Source organism: Physeter macrocephalus, chromosome 5 (genome assembly GCF_002837175.3).
Source record: "Physeter macrocephalus isolate SW-GA chromosome 5, ASM283717v5, whole genome shotgun sequence".
Lineage (NCBI taxonomy): Eukaryota > Metazoa > Chordata > Mammalia > Artiodactyla > Physeteridae > Physeter > Physeter macrocephalus.
Genome location: NC_041218.1, coordinates 7,811,735 through 7,829,191, shown reverse-complemented (window position 1 = coordinate 7,829,191; position 17,457 = coordinate 7,811,735). Strand labels below are relative to the sequence as shown.

At 45.2% G+C, this 17,457-nt stretch overlaps 1 protein-coding gene across 1 annotated transcript in view; it reads left to right on the top strand.

The window, feature by feature from the left end:
- CNTNAP2 (contactin associated protein 2) overlaps positions 1-17,457 on the top strand; it is a 1,485,958-nt gene that overhangs the window by 1,297,543 nt on the left and 170,958 nt on the right. The window contains exon 19 of the mRNA XM_055084701.1: positions 14,289-14,525. Within this exon, the coding sequence (XP_054940676.1) occupies positions 14,289-14,525 (237 nt within the window). The remainder of the gene's footprint in view (positions 1-14,288; positions 14,526-17,457) is intronic.

The following is a 17,457-nucleotide window of genomic DNA, read 5'->3' as shown; positions in this document are numbered from 1 at the left end:
ATACATACTTTCTGAAAACACACACACACACACACACACACACACTCATTTCCTGGAAACCATTTTAAGGTTGATTTTCTATAAATGTAGAGAGAACTATAGATCCATATAGAAAACGTTTTGCAAGTATTTTTAATTTATTTCATATAAGAATAAACTTATTTCATACAGCCATGAATAAATTTATTCTTTTTCCACAGATGTGGTGCAAAAAGAGGGGCATGCTTGAAGAATAGAGGGAAAACATATTAAAGTAAAATGTTAGTTGTCAGTTTTGTAATTGAAGCCATCTCCTCACTTGAAAGTATTGTTCTCATTGAAGTAGAAGGAAAAGAGGAGCTGGCAAATGCCCCAAAATGTTAATTTCCCCACACAAGTTACAAGCATATACAAGATTTCAGGAGGGCTCTTGCTGTGATGGAGGCATCCATTATTCAAGGCCATGTATAACAATTCAATGAGAGAGTGGCCCACATTCATTCTTTTTCTTCTGTTTCCTTTCTCCTCTTCTTTTTTCTACTTCTTTCTCTTTTTTTTTTCTTTCCTTCTTCCACCAAAAGGCAGACAAAATATACAGCTATTTAATGGCAACGTCATTTTCTGGAACTCTGGATAATTCATAATCCTGAACTTATCTTTTAAAAAAAATGTACTGATTGCCAATTATTTCTTGGCTTCTTTGAGGTGAGTCTTTGTTTTTTATCCCATATTTTATCTTCTACCCTCAAAAATTAAAGGTGGTGATAGAAATACATTGCCAACATGTCTAAGATTTTCTTTGCAGGGAGATGGTGGGGGTTATACTCTGAAAAAAATCTGAATGTGGCCAAACTGGTCCATGAAACCATTAATCCATTCATTAATTAGACAAGTGTGTATTAAATACCTAATATGTGCCAGGTGTTGTGTTGGACTCTGGAGATACAAAATCAACTAAAATGTGGTGTTTGCCCTCAAGGAACCTTTGGTCATCAGTACACATATTTGTCAATTACCAGTTGTAGTTTAGTGTGAGAAAGCCTTTGAAATTACTGCATTTTGAATCTGTTTCACAGGAGAATGAATGTTTAAGTCTAGTTGTCACAGAAACAAGTGGTAAGCCATGCAAAACAAAGCCAGGGAGGTCATTTGCAAATCAGAAAGGCAGACTCAGCATAAGGACGGCTCCTGGCCTGGGGAGGAGGCCAGTGGCCTTTGGCCTGTCCACTTCTGGATTCTGTGTGGCATCACTAACAGTTTTCAATAAACATCTTTTTTTTTTCAAAAGGCATAGTGTGGCCTACCTACTCAACATCCACCAATACTGTGAGGTCTCAGATAACTCTACTGGGATATAACCTAGCTCTTGAGTTGCATGAAGTAGGTTGCCACTAGCTTCTAATACTTCATACATTCACACCTCATTCAAGACAGCAACCCTAGATGAGTTTCTTTAAATCACTCTGTTTATGTAACCATCAACATTGTCCACAGGAGGCCACTTCCCATCTGATGAGTGAGACTCCAGCTGTGATAGTTGACCCACATTAAAGCTGCCTGTACAGTGTGGCATGTTCTCTAAAGATGGCAGGTAGTTGGAGGATGGTTTCTGTTGGTTGCAGGACAGTTCAGGGCTGGGTAGAACATTTCAGCAAATCTCAAGGCTTATTAGCATACCAAATAAAGTAGCCACATAGACAAGATGGCTGGGAAAAGGATGGAATAATAAGCAAAGTCATTCCTTTTACCTTCCTTGGTCAAGAAAAATAACTTGTTTCAAAAGATATACCCTGCTTTAATTATTTAAAAAATCATAAATGGGAATGGCTTTGGATTTCAAGAAATATATATGTGAATGTCTCAAATCTTACAGTCAACCACGACCTTCAGGTGTGACTTTTTAAAATCAAAATAGAAATCATGTTAATATTAACAAAAGATTATCGTAAGTATTAGGACATTTGTGCATTTTCTGGTCCTTCTTTTCTATTAAGGTCTTAGCTGGTAAAGAAAACAGAATTTTATCAACTTAAAAAAGAGTCAATTGTATTTTTATGTTTGGGGGTAGTAAACAATCAGTGGTTACCTGATTGTTTCCTTTGAAAATTCCCAAACAAGGGACTTCCCTGGCGGTCCAGTGGTTAAGACTCCGTCTTCCAGTGCAGGGGGTGCAGGTTCGATCCCTGGTTGGGGAGCTAAGATCCCACATGCCTCACTGCCAAAAAACCAAAACATAAAACAGAAGTAACATTGTAACAAATTCAATAAAGACTTAAGTAAATAAATAAATAAAATTCCTAAACAAGAAGCTGGTAAACAAATCACTTTGTGGACGATGTTGGGCAAATTACTGCCCAATATCTGTTACCTTATCTGTAAAATTAGGATGATAGCATCTATCTCAAAAATGCTGTTCAATTAAATTAAATTAAATTAAATAATACATAAAAATTGCCCTTTGTGTGTGACACATAGCAGGAGTATGTGTCATACTCCTTCTTTTCCATAAGGAAATAGAAGCTCATTTCCTTATGGCATGTAAATGTGTATCTGGCTCCAATTCAAAAGTGTAGTCACTGAATCAACAAACTTTCAATGAGTGCCTCCTTTCACTAGATTTTGCGGCTACAGCAGTGAATTAAAAACAGTGCTCGTCTTCAAGGACCCTATGGTCAAGAATTCTATTTGGCTGTTCAGATCAGCTGAGCGAGCAAGAAGATATGGGATGTATAGTGTTAAGTAGAGAGCAAAGAAGAAGCAACTTGCTACTTATCAACAGAATGAATAGAATCAATAGAATGTTCCTTGTATCTGGCACAGGCACAAATTATGCAAGTAAATAAATTTACAAAGAAACAAATAATTCCTAAAAGCCGTAGCTTCATAGCAGACGATGACGTTAGCAGAGCAGAGGTAAAGTGAGGCAGAGACATTTGGTTGAGGACAAGTTTGCCTGTTAAGGCTGTTCAACCAATTAACCAATCTGTCAAAATATGTTCCCACTTACTGAGTCAATAAAAGGGAGAAAAAAACAGTAGAAATTAAGAACATCTGTTAAGCTGTAAATCATTTAATTCTTTTGGATACATTATTCTGAATGCCTCTCGGAACACTTCCATTAATAAACTTCTCTTTTAATTAATGATTATGTCTAAGTTGATGGAAGAGTATTTCTCTCAAGAAGCCCACTTTACAAAGGGAATGAGACTGAAAAAATTGTCAGCTAAGGAAGGTCAGTGCACATCAACTAGTTAAAGAATACACTGTTGCTATAAAAAAAAATTCAAATTCTATTCAACTCAATTCAAAAAATATTTATTGTGTATTTGCTGGATGCCAGGGGCTGGCTGAGGTTACCAGGCAAAGTTCTTACCCTAAAACGCTCACACTCTAGTGAGGATCCAGATGTGTAACTAAGGCATTCAGCTCCCAGCTTCCTCTCCCCTTCCGTGCCTTCCCTTTCTCTCCCCTCTCCTCCTTCCCAGGATGAAAGAGGTGAGGTGGGCCCCCTACGTTGCCTGGTTATTTGCAAAAATCTTTCTACATGGAAATATATATATATATATATATATATATGCATACATGTATATATAGCCTCAAGATGGTTTTCTAAAACTATACTATTTGTGTGTATATAAGTATCTGTGTCTGTATATGCATAGCATACATGTATATATAGCCTCAAGATGGTTTTCTAAAACTATTTGTGTGTATATAAGTATCTGTGTCTGTATATACATTTTTCCCAGAAATGGGACAATATTGTGTTACTGTTGGTTTCTTGACTTAGCTTGCTCTCATATGGTTTCAGGAATTAGTCTGTGTGTGTGTGTGTGTGTGTGTGTGTGCGCGTGTGTGTCTGCATATACATATGTATTATGTGTATGTGTGTGTTCATCACACAGAAATGTGGTGAAATGTTAAAAGTTAGGGAGTCTGGATATGTAGGATACGGAGGTTCTTTGCACTAATTTTGCAACTTTTTTGTACATTTGAAATTATTTCAAAGTATAGGGTTCCTCTAAAAGTTTTGAAAACAAGTGATTCAAGACCCTTTGCAGCCTCCCTTCTGCCTTCTTTCCTACCGGCACCTTCTGCCAGCTGTCACCCCACACTTGACACTGAATTAGACCCAACACCTAGAGCAATAGAGCTCGAGGGGTCCATCAATTAAATGGATTACACTGGAGTCATCCCAGGAAATGTTGAAATATACCTGAAATATACCAACAGGCAGGCCTTTTCCGAGACCAATTAAGTCAGAATCTCTGAGAGTTTGCCTCAGACATATTTTCCTACAGAAGAGCGAGGCTGCGACGCTCTGACAGAAGTTCCTAAACCCCATGCCACTCCGCTCCTCTGTGCTTTGTTCATGCTTTCGTCCTCCCCAGGAGCACCCTTGCCACCTTGCGAGTCTCGCAGATACGTGGTTGTTTGTTGGTACCCACCTCAGAGTCCCCTTCCTAGCGTATCATCCGGACCTTCCCTCACCCCCCCCACCCCCGCCCGAGAGAGCCCGCCCACACACACTCTGTGATTCTAAATCTCCAGCTCTGCTCTCCTGATGGTCTCCCAACCAACTGCGGACTCCTTCTTGGAAAAGTCTCGATATGTTTGCTCTTGTTATCAGCACGGGCCTAGCCTAGAGTAAGAGTCCAGGAAATGTTTACCAGTTCAATGCAAACAAGGTTACATGCGTTGGACTGAAGTTATAACATAGAACTGGGAGGGCACTTAGAAGAGCTCTGTACACTGCATGGGGCTCTTAGCAAGGAGCTGGTGCTTTTACCCTGACAGGAATAGTGAGTAAGGAATGGAATGGAAGGGGTGAGAAGGAAGTGGAGGTGTGAAAGCCAGTCACCAGTCAGGCAAGACCACAGGCAGAGCACAGGAGATGCAGCTAGGAAGCAGCAGGTCCAGATAGTGAGGGTAAGGAAGGTCATTCTGGGGCGTGAGTCACCATCCAACACAGAGCCTAAGACACTGAACACCTCAATGGATCATTTTGAGTGAGTAAGGAGTGAATTAATTTTTATTATTTTTTCCTCAAATTTGGGGGGTTGGGGGTCATGAAATTTTATTTAAACTATTAACCCTCTCCCCAGAAAAGTGCATACACACTTACTTACTTTCACCTGAAGTTTCAGAAGATTTACAGATTTTCTGAAATGTCTCTAGTGACTCCCCCTCCAAATGATATCCCAAATGTTAAGAAAACGGATGAAATTTAAGTTTAGGAGTGAAATGCTCTCCGCTCCCTCCAATCCTTTCACCAAACTGCAGCCAGAATGACCTTTTAAAATGGCAAATCAGATTATATCACCTCTGCTCAAACCCCTTCAGGGCTGCCCATTACTTTCTACACAAAAACATCCTCAACGTGCCACTGCCTCTCTCACCAGCCTCTTCCTGCCACTTGCCCCCGAATTTTAGCCATACTGACTTTGATTGCATTGGTCCTTAATATTCCCTCCTTCCTCAGGGCCTTTGCACATGCTCTTTTCTCTTCCTAGAATGCTTTCCCTACCCCCAAATCCCAGTTAAATCTCATTCTCCCTCAGTAATTGACTTAAATATCATTTACTCCCTGTTAAATATCTAATAGCTTCATGGCTTAAATAAAGCACTTAATAAATATTTGAAAGAAAATATGGGAAAGCCTGGGAGCTAGCCAGATCGATATGGGTTCAGTCTTTAAGATGAGAATGATTTAAAGTCCACAGCAATTCAGTGACTTGCCTGACCAGGGTCATAGGGCTACTTGGTGGCAACATCAGGGCTGAAACCCACACGTCTTGATTCCTGCCCTCCGCTTGTCCCACATTAATCCCTTAGAGGTGTCTCAGCTGAAGTCTGCTGCAGTGGCCTCCTCATCTCCCTTGCTCTCCCCAAAACATTCTAACCTGTTAACTGCCATATATGCCAGTAATGCTTATTAACAGTTTCAGGAGCATGACCCTGGAAATTCTGGACGCAGACTGTCTTCCTGTTTAAGACTCTAGTAAATTTGTTCAGTGCTGTTGGCTCTTAAACTCCAAGTGAGAAGGCCCCCTGGCTCGTACATCGTCAACTCATAGAACATATAGTTTATCGATGTGTTTCCAGTAATAAACTTTACACCTGTGTCTCATGGGTAGCACATACCATTCAGGCTAAATGTATGAGATTTTTCTTTGGTATTTTTCTCCTTTGTATGGATTCAGACACTTGAAATTTATTAACGCCCAAACTGACCTGGCAGTGCCCTGACCTTTAGAAAGAATGGTGGGAAATGGCTACAATAGACATGTATTCACCTGTGGAAACAGAATAAGCAGAGGGGAACATTAACCCATCTGCGTCCAATGTCGTTGGCCCAAAATGATTATAGTAAATTAAAGAAAACATCAAACAAACAGAATTTTAAAAGTCAGGAGGGAAATTCAGAGTGGTACACTTGGAGAGAAAAAGCAGATTTTGCCGATACGAGGCCAGGCGAGAAACTGGTTGTATTTCAGGATGGCGGGGCCTTGGGAGTGGAATAGGAAATAAGTTTAAACATAACTGAGCCTTGCAGATTGCCCTGGAAGGAACCGGGCCTGATTCAAAATCGGGAAACATGCAGAAGGGTGACGTCCAAGGTCTCTAGGAGCAGAGCTCCGTAAAATTCACTTAACTTTTTTTACTCGATGACAATTAAAAAACAGTTAATGAAAGTGATCATTCTGAGCAGTGGAATTCAGCCATGAAAGAGTTTAATGATCCGAGGCTGGGGCTGCAGTGTCTGTTCTGCAGAAATTTCTCCTAAATTTTATAGAGGCTGAACAGAGCTTTCAGGATCCAGGGTAACTGGGACAAAGTAGAAGAGAGCTTTCGAAGGCAGGAAGGAGGAAGCAATATTAAAGTTTGGTTACAGCAGGAGCTAAAAAGAAGGAAGCCTGCTGTTATGGGCTGAATGTTTGCGTTCCCCCCCAACCAAATTCGTATGTTGAAGCCCTAAGCCCCAGTGCTGTGGTTTTGGAGGTGGAGCCTTTGGTGGTACAGTCAGCATTCATGCCTATAGGTTCCACAGTCATAGATTCAACCAAACATGGATCAAAAATATTAGAACAAAAAAAACAACTCCAGAAATTTCCAAAAAGCAAAACTTGAATTTGCCATGCACCAGCAACGATTTACATTGTGTTTATATTATACTAGGCATTATAAGTAATCTAGAGATGATTTAAAGTTTTCAGGAATATGTATGTAGGTTATATGCAAATACAATGCCATTTTATACAAGGGACTTGAGCATCCAAGGATTTTGGTATCCGAGGGGGGTCCTGGAAGCAATCCCCCATGGATACCGAGGGATGACTATAACTAGGCTTAGAAGAGGTCATGAGGGTGGGGCCCTTATAATGGGATTAGTGCCCTCAGAAGTAGAGACCAGAGAGCGAGCTCTCTCTCTCTCTGCCATGTGCACACATGGCAAGAAAATGTGTCTGCAAGCCAGGAAGAGACCTCTCACCAGGAGCTGAACCAGCCAGCGCCTCGATCTTGGATTTACAGCCTCCAGAGCTGTGAGGATAGATTTCTGTTGTTTACAACACCCAGTTATGGTAATATGTTATAACAGCCTGAGCAGCCTAACACACCTACCAAGATGGGGGCTCAATAAAGGTGGTTTGCTTGAATGACTGGGTCAGTGCCAGTGGGTGAAGGCAGTTCACACAGGCTGATAGACCAACTGTGAACATCTCTTCCCAACTCCATCATCTCTTAGAGATGCCACATTGGCAGTTTGAAATCAGCCAAGGTGGGAGTGTGTACACCATGGGAATAGGTGGACACCACAAATCAGGGTTTCCCCCCAGGAGAGCCAGCTGTGTAACGTTTACCAGCACACTCCTGGATAAGTTAGATGAAAGCCTTGTGGGAACATGGTTCCCTGGGGTTCTCACATTCACAATACACCTTAACATTTGTTGTTGCTGTTGTTCCTGCTTTAATTACTAATACACAGTGGCTCTCTTCAGTTATCTTTTATTACCCATCCAGAGTGATTCAGCATTTGTAGACTCTCCTGGCAAACCAACCATCATTTAAAGAATTGTTTCTATGGGAAAATAGTTCCAAGTTGCAAGTTACTGACTTTAAAATAAACTTGGCAAAGAACCCATCTGTGAGTTGGGGACTTTCAATTCTGGGTCCTCAGGAGGACGTTAGAGAACGGAAAGAATCATGCCTACTTAAAAAATATAGGCTGCAGAACGTATCCTAAGTGAAAAGACAAAAGGAGTAGAATTATAGAACTTGGAGGAGAAAAAGATGAGGAGCAATTTAATTACAGGGGTGGGTGCTGTTTGTTCTTCCACTGTGAGCATCAGGGATTTGCTTAGACAAAGGGGAGGATACCTTTGTGGCATTTTTCTGGGATGTATGGTTTGTGGATTTTTTTTTTTTTTTTTTTTTTTTTTTTTTTTTGTGGTATGCGGGCCTCCCTCTGTTGTGGCCTCTCCCGTTGCGGAGCACGGGCTCCGGACGCGCAGGCTCAGCGGCCATGGCTCACGGGCCCAGCCGCTCCACGGCACGTGGGATCCTCCCGGACCGGGGCGCGAACCCGCGTTCCCCTGCATCGGCAGGCGGACGCGCAACCACTGCGCCACCAGGGAAGCCCATGGTTTGTGGATTTTATTTCAAACATTTCCAGACTTACTTTCCACAATCAGGGGTAATTTACATATGATCCGTTTTGAAGACCAAGAAATGGTTAAGACAAGATTACTTGTCTGCTTCAAGACCCCTGTGACCTTTATGATCCTAAGTCTGGCATAATGTATTTCAAAATTTTGAGACACATAACTCAACAAATCTCCTTCATAATATACATCTTAGAATACCTAGACCCCCAATTTATCATTTTTTATCCAAAAAATATTAATAGCAAAAATTAAGCTATCTCATATTAGTATAAAACCTTAAATCAAGCACTCTAAATCAACTTTTTGATCATTTAATGGGGGAAAAGATGTTATATGGGGCTTGTGAAGTAAGCATTATTTTAATTATTCATTCAGAAGGGATGGGAATATTACTTTCCTAAATGAAATCACAGTACTCTGATTTGGCATTTCCTTCAAAAGATCTGAAACAATGAAATAACAGCTGTAATTCCGCCACTTGGAACCTTAAATGGCTCACAGCACTCCCAGGCCCCGCCCGCTTTGACGGTTGGGTTACGATATGGTTTCAGAGCAACACTTTTAAGCATGGTATATCCCTTCCTCCAATACTGGCATGAACCCTTAAAGCTGACTCTGAAATACACCAAAAGTATTCTCTATGGCATATTTTTCATTTGTTTATCCAAAATCCCTAGCTTTCCAAATTTCCCTTTATGATCTGCCTTGGAATGATCGTCGCCAGTTTATCTGAGAAAAGCGTTAAGTTCTCACCCAGACAGGACCGCTCAGCAGCCCCACCGAGCGCACTATCCTGCCTCAGTTCCAGCTCCCAGGACCTCAGACTCTTGTGTCCCTAAGCATCGCCTCTTACACGTGCTGATTCTCAAGACCCTCTGAGCTAAAATCTGGGGCTGGGCCTGAGCCACCAGCATTTTAACAGACTCCCAGGCCTGTTGAGAAGTGCTGTCAGGGACTCAGTGCTGCCCTCTCTCTGGGAGCAGAGTACCTGGGGAGAGCCTGGCCCGAGGGAGCTTAGGGTCTCACCGGCGATGTGCTGCCTCTGTGGCTCAGGTGCCTGTGGTCTCCTTGGCTTGACCTGCTTCCTCAGCCTCTGCTGCTCAGAACCCCCACCCCTCCCCGGCCCAGGTGCTGCGCTCCTCCGTCTTGAGTTTCAAAGGCCCAATACGTTTTTTCTCTGCCTGTGCATCAGCCCTGTCTGCTCGCCCCTGGCTTCTTCAAACCCTCCAGCCTTGCTCTCTAGCCTTCCTCCCTCCCTCTCTCCAGGCCCCAGGTCTACCTCTCCTCTCCTGCTTGGCCCAAACCTGTTCCCAGATGCTGACCCCTGCATCCTCTGGTAGAACCTCTCTGCTGGCAAAACACCCCCCTCGGTGTCTTTGCTCTGGGCGGCCTGCCTGCCTGCTCTCCCCGAATGCTCCCCGCCCCACCAGCTGCTAGACGCTGTCACGTCAGCCAGTCCTAGTAATGTCCGTCTGTCCCACTAGGATCTGAACTACTGAGGGTAAGGATCACCTCTGTCTCCTTCACTGTTTTCCCACTAGTAGCGGAAGCCTAGTGAGTCTTGTGTGAACAACTGATATTGTTAAAAAAAAAAAAAAAAGGAGCCTGTGAATTTCACTTGGGGGCATGATGCTCACATTGCAGACTCTCTGGCCCCTAAGTTTGTTTGCACACTGTGCCCTCAGCTGGAAAGCGGCTTGTATTCATCTTCACCTTTACGTAGCGACCCGCCTCTGGCTCTTTGGGTCCCGACTTCAGTGTTTTTCACTTGGGAAGTCTTCCTGGAGCCCTGGAGACAGGCTGGTACCCTTGTTGTTCCAAGTGCCCCTTATATAAACCTGATCCTGTACTGAGCACACTGCCTTCTGCTGATGTCTGTTAGCCTAAATTCTCCTCTAGATCAAGAGCACCTTGAGAACAAGGATTGTAACCTCAGCACCCGGCATAGTGCCTGGTATGCAGCTGGTGATCAATTCCACTCTCTTTGCTGAGAGAGTGGAAAAGTCAGCTCAGGATCCTCCAGGCAGTAAGAGGGGGGTTCTTCTCACATAACCTACCAAGTAAACCACCATAACTCTCACCACACTGTGTTCAAAGTGTCAATGTGTCTCCTCTACACCCGCCGCTGGACGTGAAGCTGAATCTGGCCTCTGTACCCCTACACCGAATTAAATCTCAGAGACAGAGTTTTGGGTGAAGTAGAAAAGAATAGCTTTATTGCTTTGCCAGGCAAAGGGGGCCACAGCGGGCTAATGCCCTCAAAGCAGTGTGTCCCAACCCAGGGGGGTTTGTGAGGAGTTTCACAGTCAAGGGGCGGGGTTGCTGATAAGGATGAGGGTGCATGCAGGGTCCGCATTCCTTCAGTCCAGAGATCATCTGGTGTCAGGTGCTGATGGGCGAGCTGTGACCTTCCCCGGAATGAAGAGGGCATCAGCAGGTAGTTAACATCTTCCGTTTGGTGGGGGCCTTGGTTCTGCAGAAGAGCGCAAAGACACTGTGATGTGCGTCCCTTGAGGGGGCGCCAGGACCCTGCCCCAAGGCCGGGCTGTTGTTTCTGGACTGCTCCTCCCTGGTCTCCGCACCCCCTCCCTTCCCTGGTCAGCAGTTGTTTGAACCTGCACTTTGGAACCCAAGGAAGGGGACACAGAAGGGCTTTTGTGCCCAGGAGCCCCACAGGGTCCTGCTCAGCTTCAGACAGAAGACTCCTTAAGGGCGTTGATGCATTTGCTGCATCTTTACATCCTGGTGAGTCGTGCAGTGACTAGCATGGATTAAGTGTCTGTTTAATCCTGTGTTTCCCGGCGAAGACACTCTAGGCATTTTGAGCAGGACAATTCTTAATTGTGTGAGACAGTCCCACATGTCACAAGACACTCAGCAGGCTTCACCCCCACCCACCAAATGCCAATAGTACCCTCCCTGCACGCGCACGTGCGCGCACGCACACACACGCACACACACACGCGCGCGCGCGCACACACGCGCGCACACACACACACACACACACACTTGCAAGAGCCCTTGGGTGGGGGGGCAGGAGGAGAACAGTACTGCCCCCGGTTGAGAGCTTGTCGTTAACGGACCTCTTCACCACAGCTCAGTGGGAAGCGGGGCGTGGCAGCCTCTGCAGCAGTGCCAGGTGGAGTGTCGCACGTTTGTGATCAGCCGCACTGTTGTTCCTGGACTGCTCCTCCCTGGTCTCCGCACCCCCTCCCTTCCCTGATCAGCAGTTGTTTGAACCTGCACTTTGGAACCCAAGGAAGGGGACACAGAAGGGCTTTTGTGCCCAGGAGCCCCACAGGGTCCTGCTCAGCTTCAGACAGAAGACTCCTTAAGGGCGTTGATGCATTTGCTGCATCTTTACATCCTGGTGAGTCGTGCAGTGACTAGCATGGATTAAGTGTCTGTTTAATCCTGTGTTTCCCGGCGAAGACACTCTAGGCATTTTGAGCAGGACAATTCTTAATTGTGTGAGACAGTCCCACATGTCACAAGACACTCAGCAGGCTTCACCCCCACCCACCAAATGCCAATAGTACCCTCCCTGCACGCGCACGTGCGCGCACGCACACACACGCACACACACACGCGCGCGCGCGCACACACGCACACACACACACACACACACACTTGCAAGAGCCCTTGGGTGGGGGGGCAGGAGGAGAACAGTACTGCCCCCGGTTGAGAGCTTGTCGTTAACGGACCTCTTCACCACAGCTCAGTGGGAAGCGGGGCGTGGCAGCCTCTGCAGCAGTGCCAGGTGGAGTGTCGCACGTGTGTGATCACGCGAGGTGCGGGTCAGGGTGGCATCTGCGGCCCTCGGTAGAAAGTGGTAACCTGTCTTTGTAATATGACTAAGTAATCTTTATTGGACGCGTGTCGTATATTCCAGGCACCAGGCTAAGTGTCATCCATGGGTTCTCTAATCCTCACGACAACCTGAGGCCCCAGCTTCCAGAGAGGGAAGCTGAAGCTTGGAGAGTTTCCAGCCACTGACCAAGTTAACAGGCTCGGTTAGCCGCCGGCGTCTGACCGCAGACCCGGCATCACCGCCCTGTGCTGCTGAGTCTGTCGGCGCCCGGCTTCTTTAACAAGAGCAAACTTCAAAGTTCGCAGAGGAGAGAGTCCTCTTAAAATTGGTCCTCTCCTATTCGTCATAATGTAGAGCGGATGTTTCACAAATCACATTCTGTGTGATGTTAGTTTAGTGGGCCGTCAAGTCTTACCAGAGTAACGGGTTCCACGGGCAAAGAAGTTTGGGAAATGCTTTCAAGGGCACGTGCAGAAGGCGATGAAAGAGTTAACTGTGAAGGCCAAGCAAGCCTTGCTAGCGGGCCCAGCCTTTCACAGGGGGTGAGGAGGTGATTTTAGAACGTGGAGCAAACAATGGAGAAACTGTAGGGGGGCGGGGGGCTTATCTGCCAGGCAATGATTAAAAACGAATTAGCATTGATTAGGCCGCAGGAAAAAACTGGATGGGTGACCTTTCTTCTAATGTCTTAATAATAATAATAGGTACTATTTATTATGTGCTAATTACTTTAATTATCTTCTGTAATTCTCACTGTTATTACCTCTCTTTCACGTATAAAATACTGAGGCCTAGAGAAGCTGGCTAAGCGACTTCTAAGGCCGCATAACCAATTAAGGGCAGCACCAAATTTGAGCCCAATTCCCTCTATCTTCATGACTTGTGATTTTCGAAGACTATACCCAAAGCCTCCCAGGACCTCATCAGGGTTTCACCAAGGGCTTTCCTGGGTGAACAGCCAAAGCAACTCCGATCTCTCAGCAGATGCCCGTGAGTTCCTTGAATTAGTGGTTCATGTGATACTGTTGCAGGAAGGGGCACCCCTTCCAGGACCCAAGAGTGGGCTCTTGTCTAACACTCGGAAATGAATTGCCTGAGGAGACACATGTACCAACAAAGCAAGAGACTTTATTGGGAAGGGGCACCTGGGCGGAGAGCAGCAGGGTCAGGAACCCCAGAAAACTGCTCTGCCACGTGGCTCGCGGCCTCAGGTTTTACGGTGATGGGGTTCGTTTCCGGGTTGTCTCTGGCCGATCGTCTTGCTTGGCCCGTGTTTGGTCTGACCCAGGGTCCTTCCCGATGGCACGCGCATCGCTCAGCCAAGAGGGGTTCCAGCGCGAAGGATTCTGAGAAGTTGGTCGTCTCCTCCCGGCTAGTTTTCCACAGCGCCATGTTCCTTATCGGGACCTCCTGTTGTGAGACAGCTCAGGGAAGCGGGTCTGGCCGAGGCGGGTGGTGTCGGTCAACAGTTCCCTAACAACGCCACTGCCTTCATTCTCAGCATCTCTCTTCAACCGAAATTAGTTATTTATTTGGTCTGAGTACTAAACGTGAAACTTTTTCCTGGTATGAGTTAACGTTTCTTAATTTCGCTACTACGTTTTAAGTTGACAGACTGCTATCCTCTGTTACGCTGCTTTTTTGTTTTTGGTAGCGTCTCCGTGTTGATGAAACAACGTGCATCTGCATAGACGTTCCCTTCCTGGGGTCAGTGCACCCTCCAGGAACGGCCTTAGCGGCCGCGACAAAGCTCACCGTCTACGCAGGTTAAATGGTTGGTGGTATTAGCCTCGGACTTCTCACCTTTCCATTTTCTCTTTCCTTTTCAACAGATGTGGGTGCATTTTTTGAAGAGGGGATGTGGCTGCGGTATAACTTCCAGGCGCCCGGGTCCGGCGCTAAGGAATCGGGCGGCAGGTCGGAGAGCGCCCCGGACCCGCAGGATGGGGCCCCGGACCTGGCCCGCGAGGAGATCCGCTTCAGCTTCAGCACCACCAAGGCACCCTGCATCCTCCTCTACGTCAGCTCTTTCACCACCGACTTCCTGGCAGTTCTCGTCAAACCCACCGGTAAGGATGAGGATACCTAGCCTCCTGCCCCTCAGTGTTGTAATATCGGGGACCGTCTCCAAATATACGCTAAGCCAGAGTGGCAGTGCCACTAAAATAGGCGTCCTATTTTAGAATATACAAATGGACTTATGATCTTTCAGAGAAATCTAAGCGGTTCTAAAGCATATAAATTTGCCAAACATTGAGTCCATTTCCTCTCTGAAAACTTGAGTTCTATGATACTTGGAGTTTTAAGATCTCTTTTTTACAAATAAAAATATTTAGGTTTATCAAGGAGCAAATCTCTCTCATTTCCCAGTGAGACTGGACAGGTTGGAGACACGGAGGCTACCTCTCTCGTGGTCTTGCTCTTTAATGATTGAAGCTCTGCAGCCTTTTTTTTTTCTTTTTTTTCTTTAACATCTTTATTGGAGTATAATTGCTTTACAATGGTGTGTTAGTTTCTGCTTTATAACAAAGTGAATCAGTTATACATATACATATGTCCCCATGTCTCTTCCCTCTTGCGTCTCCCTCCCTCCCACCCTCCCTATCCCACCCCTCTAGCTGGTCACAAAGCCCTGAGCTGATCTCCCTGTGCTATGCTATGTGGCTGCTTCCCACTAGCTATCTATTTTACGTTTGGTAGTGTATATATGTCCATGCCACTCTCTCACTTCGTCCCAGCTTACCCTTCCTCCTCCCCGTATCCTCAAGTCCATTCTCTAGTAGGTCCTGCAGCCTTTTTTGACAGCTATTCCAGTGTCGTAGCATCTTAAAGATCAAGATTTTCTTCTGTGGGAACTAAAAATTATTATTATTAACCCAATTCAGCTTGAGTGTTAATAAAAGAGTAAATTCTTAAACTTCTCTGGGCAATGCTCTGTTGGTTTAAAAGATGGGTGGGAAAAAAATGTTCCTTAGGATTTTCCCTTTCAGAAATTATTTCTGAAGAAAGAAGCTGAAAATCAGACAAAGATTCAGCATGAAGATGTTCATCATAGTTTATAATGTTATTTATGAAAATAAGAATTGGAAAGGACCTAGAAGTTAAATTTTAGGAAAATGATTAGTGAAAGAGGGAATCACCATTTTATGGAATATCATGTATCCATTAAAAATAATATTTGTGAAGAGTAATTAATGACATGGAGAAAATTTTTATGTAATATTATATAAAACCAAAAAAAGGCATGATACAGCCTTGACTGTACAATATCAGTTTAGCTCTGTAAAAAAGATGGATAGGAAAAAAAAAAAGCAATAATGTGAGCACAAAGTATCTTCGTTTGTTTGGGTAGTTGATTTGTTTCTCCTGGGTAATACTCTTCTACACATGTCAAATGCTCTCAATGATCCTGTCACTGTTCTCATCAGAAAAAAACAGTTAAATCAGGAAGTGAGGAAGTAGAAAAGTGTACATCCCTGCTCTCTGGAAGTTCACGTCCTTGAATTAGTGGTTCATGTGATACTGTTGCAGGAAGGGGCACCCCTTCCAGGACCCAAGAGTGGGCTCTTGTCTAACACTCGGAAATGAATTGCCTGAGGAGACACATGTACCAACAAAGCAAGAGACTTTATTGGGAAGGGGCACCTGGGCGGAGAGCAGCAGGGTCAGGAACCCCAGAAAACTGCTCTGCCACGTGGCTCGCGGCCTCAGGTTTTACGGTGATGGGGTTCGTTTCCGGGTTGTCTCTGGCCGATCGTCTTGCTTGGCCCGTGTTTGGTCTGACCCAGGGTCCTTCCCGATGGCACGCGCATCGCTCAGCCAAGAGGGGTTCCAGCGCGAAGGATTCTGAGAAGTTGGTCGTCTCCTCCCGGCTAGTTTTCCACAGCGCCATGTTCCTTATCGGGACCTCCTGTTGTGAGACAGCTCAGGGAAGCGGGTCTGGCCGAGGCGGGTGGTGTCGGTCAACAGTTCCCTAACAACGCCACTGCCTTCATTCTCAGCATCTCTCTTCAACCGAAATTAGTTATTTATTTGGTCTGAGTACTAAACGTGAAACTTTTTCCTGGTATGAGTTAACGTTTCTTAATTTCGCTACTACGTTTTAAGTTGACAGACTGCTATCCTCTGTTACGCTGCTTTTTTGTTTTTGGTAGCGTCTCCGTGTTGATGAAACAACGTGCATCTGCATAGACGTTCCCTTCCTGGGGTCAGTGCACCCTCCAGGAACGGCCTTAGCGGCCGCGACAAAGCTCACCGTCTACGCAGGTTAAATGGTTGGTGGTATTAGCCTCGGACTTCTCACCTTTCCATTTTCTCTTTCCTTTTCAACAGATGTGGGTGCATTTTTTGAAGAGGGGATGTGGCTGCGGTATAACTTCCAGGCGCCCGGGTCCGGCGCTAAGGAATCGGGCGGCAGGTCGGAGAGCGCCCCGGACCCGCAGGATGGGGCCCCGGACCTGGCCCGCGAGGAGATCCGCTTCAGCTTCAGCACCACCAAGGCACCCTGCATCCTCCTCTACGTCAGCTCTTTCACCACCGACTTCCTGGCAGTTCTCGTCAAACCCACCGGTAAGGATGAGGATACCTAGCCTCCTGCCCCTCAGTGTTGTAATATCGGGGACCGTCTCCAAATATACGCTAAGCCAGAGTGGCAGTGCCACTAAAATAGGCGTCCTATTTTAGAATATACAAATGGACTTATGATCTTTCAGAGAAATCTAAGCGGTTCTAAAGCATATAAATTTGCCAAACATTGAGTCCATTTCCTCTCTGAAAACTTGAGTTCTATGATACTTGGAGTTTTAAGATCTCTTTTTTACAAATAAAAATATTTAGGTTTATCAAGGAGCAAATCTCTCTCATTTCCCAGTGAGACTGGACAGGTTGGAGACACGGAGGCTACCTCTCTCGTGGTCTTGCTCTTTAATGATTGAAGCTCTGCAGCCTTTTTTTTTCTTTTTTTTCTTTAACATCTTTATTGGAGTATAATTGCTTTACAAT